Raw genomic sequence first — 8,883 nt, forward strand, 5'->3', positions numbered from 1 at the left:
AAGAAGGAGAAGCAGCAGGAGCAGTAGTAGTAGCAGCAGCAGTAGCAGCGGCAAGAGAAGTAGCAGCAGTAGCAGCAGCAGCAGTAGCAGCAGCAGCAGTAGCAGCAGCAGGAAGTCATTGAATCACCATAGCCATGGGCATCACTCAAGGTATCTGAATGGCAGCAGCAGCAGTAGCAGCAGCAGCAGCAAGTCACTGAGCCACCACAGCCACAGGCATCATTCAGGACATCTGGAAGATGGCAGCAGCTATTCTAAAATATGGGTAACTTTGTCAGTAAATTGACCAATGCTGAATCACATTCCTGATGGTAGCTGGCTTTACATCATAAACCAGGAAATTATTGAGTTGGCACAGTAAATTCTAGCAACGCAGAATTGCAAAATTTATTCAGCAAACACACCTGCAATCATTGACTCTGATGTTTACTTCAAAGCATCTCAAAAGTTGCCACAAGTTTATTGAAACTTTTGTAAAAGGCAGGGAATGATTTTTTGCCAATTTACTACTTTCTGTCAATATATATTGCATGTTTCTGTCCTAATTTTGCAGTAGGAACGTTAATGCTTTATATAAACTGCTTTGATTATGTGCTAGCAACTAAGCATGCAGAACTGTGTATGAATGATAATTAGTAAAATCCTTACTTAATTCCCAGTGCTCACCTTGCAATGTCTGTAATCACAGCATTTCTCTTCTTCTGAGACTTGGCATCTTCTTTTTATCATTTTCACAGGAAGTTCATGAGATTTATCAGTATCGCTTTAGATCAGCGCATAGGCAAGAGGTGAGTTTTTCTTTCCTCAGTAAATGGCAACATGTCTCTGTTGAGGAAAGTTACAATGCCGATCACATTCAGACCACCAGATCAGCTGTGGTGTTTCGTCTGAGATGCATGAAGACAGAGAGCTATGTTCTCCTTTGTGTTGTGCACATGGTGCCATTTGTGGCTCTGCAAAGCAGGTGCAAAGCTCTACCAAAGCAGTACAAGGGATGAGGAGCACACGCTTTGGAGGAACAAACTGACTGGCTTTGATCACTTATTTCTTGGGTTGGAAAGAAATGTGATTGTGATGTTGACAAATGTGGTAGAATACATTATTTTATGGTACTTTAGTTCATCAGAAGATTGTTACTAGAGCGTGAGCCAGCCAGGAGCACTGTACTGGGTATTCGTGTTCCTCAGAAAGTAAACAGTTCACCTGTGCATGTCCATTCAGTTGATCCTTTCCATTCAGTTTGTGCATTCAGTGTGTCCTCCACTTGATCAGACCCCTCTAGAAGTGAAATGAACCACTTTTGGTCTTTTATATTGAAGTGAGAGGCTGGTTCTATTTGAGTTGCTCCGGTCCATTGTTTTTCACACAGGAAATTCTCCTCTAGACATGTTCCTGATTTATTTCTTCTGAGGAGTCAGATATAGTTGGGTAAACAAGATTTTTCAGAGCTAATGCAATGTCTTCAAGCAAGCTTTTAAGCTACCCTCTTGAGCATGATGTGTTTTCCTCTCGCAGTTCCCCAAAAGGAAAATCCCACTTGACCAACTTAGCAGCACGTACTCCTCTACCAGATCCAGTCATGCCTCATCTCGAGATGTTTCACAGGTTAGTTGCATTATTTTTAGGGGGGTTTGACAGCTTTGAAGAATGGCAAAGTGGTCGTGCACTTGCAGTAATTGTACAGCTAGGATAACGGGAAGAGAGAAATACAGGTATTAATCAAGAATGAGACACACACCACAGTCCCCACACACCCTTTCCTCTGCAGTGAGGTAAGGATCCTTCTTACTTGCACCACTATCCTGCACTTATGGGAATCCCACCCAACAGATATCTTCAGAAACTGACCTCGTGACCACTGCAAGCACGAGGGAAGAGGAGGTGCTGCAGAATCAGTGCGAGGACGTTGGTGAGAGAGGCCAAGGCTGAGAGGAGCGTCAGCACAAGGCATACTCCAGAGGTGACATGTAGCACCTCAGCTCCTCCCCACCACCCAGTTTGATGTATGCAGACTTGCTCTCTGGGGCAAGTGATGAAGTAAAGTCTAATGAGGGAGTGAAGGAATTGCAGGTTGTAGCACACTTAAGGCCCTGCTGTCAAGAAGGGGAGGTTCTTGATGTTGAAGACAACAGCCTAGATTGTATTTTGTGCTAGGGTGCTGTGGAAACACAAAACATACCTGCCCCACTGAACCCACGGCTGAAGTGTGAGGTGAAAGCCAACAGACCAGCACTAGCTGGAGGATGTTATTGTTGTAAGAACGAGCGACGAGTACAACTGGCAGATGATGTTAGTCAAACTGAACAACTCCCTTTTATTCACAGGCAAATACATGGGTATTAACAATGAAGCCCAAATCATGTCGTTATTACTGTCTCCTAATGTATCCTACGTGATGTGAATACTTCCACGGTATCAGCCATAGCTCAGGAACAATTGTGGCACAAATCTCCGCTCATATAAAATACAGAGATACAATCCATCTGTGCATGCAGAGGCACATGCACATTGAAGACATATGCACGAGAGTTTATAGGCGTCTATATATGCGTGGTACATATGCTGGTATTTATTTGCAGTTCAGTTACTTATTTTTCATTTATCTATCTAGATCTTGCATCCAAAATGTTCCATGGCAACTCTTCTATAATTAGATTCTTTGCATACTTTCTCCCCCTTCGTCTCAGCCTAAGTTTTTGGGAGATGTTAAAACACCAGTATTAGCTGTTTTTCTTCACGGCATTCGTAATGATAAGAAGATAGGAGGCCTCCAGCTCGTGGTATATGCTGATATTGACTCCACCAGTCCCCGGATGCAGGTGTTTGTGTCAAACCTCACAGATTCAAGCAAATGGAAGCTTTGTGCTGATGCTTCAGTCCGCAATGCTCACAAGGCAGCGGTAAGGCTCAAAAATAGCTATATACAGCTGTCTGCATCACAGGAAAACAACGTTCCATGCCTGTAAAAATGGACCATTTCTCTCTCCACTACAGGCTTACCTGAAATGGGGCCGGAATTGTCAGGACTACAAGATTTCAACTGAGCTGGTAACTGGGCGGTTTGCTGCCCACCCTGCTGTACAAGTGAAACTGGAATGGTCTAAAGTTCCTTCAGTTGTCAGATCCACAGCAGAATGGTGAGGTTTTAGTCTTTTGTGACACTCATTCATGATGTCGGTGAACCGGGAAAAATCAGCAGTTAAAGTTCTCGCAGTTAAAGTACCAGCTGTTATTTTATTCTCCAATCTGCCTGAGTACTAACTTTGGACATAAAAGCTAAGTGAGAGATCCTGCTGTAGTAGTTCTTTACACCGTACGTAACTGCTGGGAACTGAAGAACAGATCCCTCCTTCCACTGGACAATTGATCAGTAAAGCAAAGAGGGGTCATGGGAACCTAACCAGTGATCCTGAAGACTATATGCTGCTTACAGGCAGATCTCACATCTGGCTGGGATGTGTGCTGCTTTTTGCTTCTCTATTTCACCATATCTTTCTGATTTGCATTTCTGAAGGTTTTACAAGTTTGTCCCTGGGGTTGCATTTATGCTGGGGTTCTCTGAAAAAACGGACAAGAATCCTTCTCAACAAGCCAGGGTGATTGTGGCTCTAACTTCTCCAAGGACGTGTGATGTTGTTATCAAGCTTCCTGATGTAATTATGAATTATTATTACCACTCTCCTAGTTTTTCCTAGTAGAAAAGTGAGACTGTTGCATTTTAATTACCGTGAGAAAGAAAAATTAAGTAAACACTAGTCTGGGTGCAAATGATAAAAACAAATTTTATTTTCAACCTTTTTATATTACATCTAAGAATATTCATAGAGTGATTTTGTTCATGGAAATGAACATAATGATGTGATTTTCCATCTGTAGTAGCTCCATAAGTGTTCACCTAACTGCCTTTGAAGGGAATTAATTCCTTCTCTCCCAAATAGTATCTGTATGATGACCCACATGATAAAACAGTAAGGTGAAGCAAAAAACTCATGGACAGGGAGTCAGACGAGTTGTGTTCACAGAAAATCTGTGTCAGCCAAAGTAGAAGAAATTGAATTCGAATTCCAAATAGGAGAAAAAGCTGATCTCAGCTGTTTGCTGTGAATACCTGGCAGAAGTGTATTTTGAATGTGTGTTTGAATTCCTTTTCAGATGATCCTCTATGAAAAAGCCATGAGGCTTCCCCTGTCACTCCCTGTAGGTCCAAGGATACCAGCTTCAGACCTGCAGCCTCCCATCTGGAACGCCTTTGCTGAAGCCCCCTCTGCAGTGCTCGAGAATTTGAAAGGTCAGGGTCTAATCGGGTTCAGAAGCACGACATCCTCAGTCTCCCAAATTACTGGAGCACCTTCTGAATTTTTTCTGGGATTATTTTTATTGTCTCCAGTTAATCAGAAAATACTCTATAATAATGCAAGGATGGTTCAACCGAGAGATAATACTGTGTATATAGTGCAGAAATCTTCAGCATTTCAGGAATCAAGATACCAATTATCTGAACTGATAACATTTAAAGTTTCTGGCAATTATTTTTGCTAGATAGAGAAGTATATTTTCCATGCCTTTTTCAGAATTTATGGGTGCTTAGTAGCCAAAAGCCCCTGTAATCTCTGCAAAAATATCACATAGTTTAGGAAAAAAACCATAAAACTTAAACAATGTAGCACTAGAAGTAAAATATGTCTCTTAATGACTTTTATGGAAAAGCAAATACTCACTGGCATTCTGTTTAACCAGCTCACTGCTCAGTTTCCCACAACAAGATCACAACCTTTAATGAAGTTCAGTTTAACTACACAATACCATCAAACTGCTACCAAATCTTGGCTCAGGATTGCAGCTCTGACCTGAAGTTCCTGGTGCTGATGAAGAATGCTGAAGAAGCTGTGGACCTGAAGGCGATCAACATCAAGCTTGGCAGTCAGTAAGTAACTCTGCCAGATGCCTGGAGAGCGAGGGACTGCAGCGTCCCCGTGTAACGTGAGAGGAGCTTGGATCTGGGCAATGGTCAGCACCGTGGGATTTCAGCATTTCCCTTATTTACTTTCCATGCATAATAAATGTGATGCTGATGGTGTTATCCTGCATCTTAGGTGACAAGAACATCCCCGATGTAATTTAAGTAGTCAAAATGAGCTTATGCTGTGACCAGTGATATTTAGTGAGCAGGAAAATGCCTTTGTCACTGTATGTGTGTGTATGCGATACAAATAGGGCACGGGTGCTCTTCTCCTTTGTGAATGCTCTTCTCCTTCCAGTGACATTGACATGCATCCTGCAAACGGACAGGTGAAACTGCTGGTAGATGGGGTCGAAAGCCCCAAGACAAATGTTTCTTACATATCTGCTGGTAAGTGATGCAGCATCTGTTGTTTCATTTTTCACGTATGTGTTAGGAGAAAGAAAAAAAAAAAAAAAACCCTCTGTCAAAGAATTCCATCAGTTTGTATTTAATAAGTATTTCTACCTTTGGTTGCAAGGTTAATAGAATGTGTGTTTTACTCACTTCCAGAGGAACATTTAGAAAGACTGATTGGAGTGTGAAGCTCTTGAAGTGGCCAAACTAAGCCAGATATAACTAACACGAAGTTCCCTCCTTTTCATACTTTACTGCAGCTTCCACAGGAGCTGCTTGATTAAAACTTTTTGAAGTAGGGCTTTTCTAAAATTCACTTGTATGTCAATGTTTTTCCTACTTTGATTTGTAGGTATAAATTCAGCTAGCATTCTGAAAGCTGCAAAGAATATGTATGGAGAACTGATGAAATAGCCTGCCTGCTTCTCAAAGCAGGAGTATTTTCCTCAAAGCAGGAATATTTCTTTCTGTGAAAGGTGCAGGATGACGTTGTTTCATTCTGTGCTATGCAGGTATTTCCTGACTGTAGAGCTGTAGTACATGAATCAGGCTAAGTCTTGCTGAAATGGGGTTAGCATCTGCCAGTGCTGAGCTCTGTCCCATTTGTCATGTAGTTGGGAAGTGATAATTGTGCTGGAAATGGCTCCAGTGACAGTCACAGTGTTCTTTGTGTTTCCTAACTCCAGTATAGTGTGCTCAGGGCCTTGTATATCTGCACAGCTATAAAGGTATTATAGACAGCTCTGTAATTACTTCTAGAAATAAATATGGATATGTTAATAACCCAAAGAAAAATGAATAAATCTGTGATCATTAAATGGTTTTCCAAATTTTTACGGACACCTGTTTTCTAGATATACACGTTTCTACATTGTTCTGCTGTATGTTTTGTTTCCTGAGTAGAACAACTGAGGAATTTCCAGGAAAATAACATTCTAGAAACATGACAGTTATATTTTTTTTTTTATTTATTAAAGAAACTAGGTCAGGTCTGTTTAGGCTTTGGTTTCACTTCGTATTATTTTGTTTTCTTCTAGGTGCTTCTCTGTGGATCCACAGTGAAAAGCAAGGGCTTGTGCTTGTTGCCCCAGCCTATGGCATTGAAAAATTGTACTTTGATGGATACACATTCAGGGTATCATTCTTTTTCTTCATAACCTTGGGTTTTGAGAAATTTCCATAGGATTCTCTTAAAACTGTACGTATACGTGCAAGAGTATACAGTGGCAAAGCCAAATGTGTGCAAGGCCCATAAAAATGCTCAGGGAAGATGACCCTACGGGATTGCACAGTTCTGCTCTTTCTTTCTGAACGGAAGAAGTGAGAATCTTTCACTAAAAAAATACTCGATTCTCACAGAACTGGTGTAAGTTAGGAAGTGGGCATGTGAGCGTACGCACACTGAGTCACCGGAGCATTTGCAAGAAAAATGAGGGTTTGGCTTCTGTTCACAGTTCTTACATCAGCAAAAACGAAGCTATTCTTTTAATGAATGAACTTTTCAAAACTAACGTGAAACAGGAATGTATGAAATTGGAAAAACCATACTGTATCTATCACCTATACTGTGAAAAAGCTTCAGCGTGTTAATAGTCTGGACTATTAACATACCAGCACAATGAGTTTTAAAGGCTGTAGCAGTCGAAGACTCCGCAGCACCCTGGGAATTTGGCGTCTAACTGTAAGACCCTTTTGAATTCTTACCAAAGAGATTTTAAATGTTTGTGCATTAATTTATACTGGAAGGGACCTGCATAGCGAAAATCTGCTCCATAGGTATTATTTTTTTAAACTTAAATGGTTTTCACTTTTTTCCTCAAAGATTCAAGTTGCTTTATGGATGGCAGGGAAAATGTGTGGAATATGTGGAAAATATGATGCAGAATGTGAGCAGGAATTTCGGATGCCCAATGGATATCTAGCTAAAGACGCGGTGAGCTTCGGACATTCTTGGATTTTGGAAGAAAAGCCTTGTACAGGAGGTATGTCATCTCTAATAAATAGAAAATGTAGAATCTGTTTATAAAATCTAAAACCTCTAACACTTCAGAAGTAAAAAGCATTTTAAAGGATTCATTATTAAGTTATGTATTGATTTTAATACACTTTCCAGTTTACAAAGAAATAAGAAATTACAAGTTAAACAAGTCAAAATACACAAGTCAATTGAAATTAAATAACCAGGATGAAACACATTTTTTTCCACTTTTAAAGTGTTTTAGAAGATCAGGAAAAAAAAGTAAGAGGCTAAATTCACATAGAATGTTTTGATTTAAGCACAACAGCATTTTCCCGGCATCAATTTCCAGCATATGACCCATCAAAAAATCAGATGGCAGTCAGTAGTTATTACCTTGTCTGACCACCTGATTTATGAACCGGTGCAACTTGTCAAGCAAAGCATGCAAACGCGTGAGCAGTTCCAGGGACTTAATAACACAGTTAGAATAAAAAAGCTGCATTTTAAGTGTTCCAGCAGATTAGAGTCTGATGGTGTGCTGATGATCTCAGCAGAGGTTATGGTGCAACAGCTCACCACAGTATGTGAGAAGAACAGGCATGTCACCTTTGTAAAGAAGAATTGGCCTGGTGGGAAGGACTTCCTTGGTCCGTGGAGTTGGCTTATACGTGTTTAGCTGTGCATTAACTATTATTCTTCCATGTCTTTGTCAAGAACGCTGGGCATCAATCTTTCTTTAGATGGCTATGGAATCCACGCGCATGTACACAATAATATTCCCATAGTGGGTAGTGACCACATAATGCGTTTCCGCATAACCTATGGTGGGAATGGGTGGAATTTTAGAGAATAAAGCTTGTAGTCAGGAATAAATTGTGGTCCATTTCTAATTGCTTGCCCTGGGAATCCAAAATGACATCAATATTACTGGCTGGCAGCAATTACCTCTGGTCTCTCTCTGCAGCAATTCTGTGTCTGAGTGACAGTGGTAATAGGGTAATTCTATATTTTTATTTGGTCAGCAATCCCCCCTTTACTTCCACTGCTGAATATTCAACACTTTTGAGTGTAGTTTTGCAGCTATTCAGTAAGCCAGTCTACTTTGAAAAATGTTTATTAGAAAGTACATCAGACCATGTTTCTGCATGCTGATCTAGAATCAAGCCAGCTGCATCTGAAATTAACTTTCTGTAGCTCCGTATCTAATGAGCTGATTTGAAAAGTTTATCAGTCAGTGATGCTGCTTCATGTGTGATCAAAATACAGATTTCAAAGTGGGATATTGTTTGCGAATTGGCAGCGTTAGCAGATGGGTCCTTCTGGGGAGATACGAAGACTTTGCATGTAAGCACGTAAACTATCACCAATGATTGTGTTACAGCCTGCAAACTGCGACGCTCATTTGTGAAGCTTGAGAAGACAGTTCAGCTTGTGGGTGTAGAGTCCAAGTGCTATTCTACAGAGCCTGTGCTGCGCTGTACGAAGGGATGCTCTGCCACCAAGACTACTCCAGTCACTGTTGGTTTCCACTGTCTCCCAGCTGGTAAGTCAACAGAAATCCTGCTGA

At 40.8% G+C, this 8,883-nt stretch overlaps 1 protein-coding gene across 1 annotated transcript in view; it reads left to right on the forward strand.

Moving 5' to 3' along the window:
• Positions 1–8,883, forward strand: part of LOC104490058 (vitellogenin-2-like) — a 23,313-nt gene that overhangs the window by 13,144 nt on the left and 1,286 nt on the right. Inside the window, exons 24-35 of the mRNA XM_010132299.1 lie at positions 2–265; positions 738–788; positions 1,516–1,605; positions 2,688–2,900; positions 2,995–3,137; positions 3,515–3,653; positions 4,153–4,288; positions 4,738–4,924; positions 5,259–5,350; positions 6,394–6,491; positions 7,179–7,338; positions 8,698–8,859. Of these exons, the coding sequence (XP_010130601.1) occupies positions 2–265; positions 738–788; positions 1,516–1,605; positions 2,688–2,900; positions 2,995–3,137; positions 3,515–3,653; positions 4,153–4,288; positions 4,738–4,924; positions 5,259–5,350; positions 6,394–6,491; positions 7,179–7,338; positions 8,698–8,859 (1,735 nt within the window). The remainder of the gene's footprint in view (position 1; positions 266–737; positions 789–1,515; positions 1,606–2,687; positions 2,901–2,994; positions 3,138–3,514; positions 3,654–4,152; positions 4,289–4,737; positions 4,925–5,258; positions 5,351–6,393; positions 6,492–7,178; positions 7,339–8,697; positions 8,860–8,883) is intronic.

Source organism: Buceros rhinoceros, unplaced genomic scaffold (assembly GCF_000710305.1).
Source record: "Buceros rhinoceros silvestris isolate BGI_N320 unplaced genomic scaffold, ASM71030v1 scaffold513, whole genome shotgun sequence".
In the NCBI taxonomy this organism is placed as follows: domain Eukaryota; kingdom Metazoa; phylum Chordata; class Aves; order Bucerotiformes; family Bucerotidae; genus Buceros; species Buceros rhinoceros.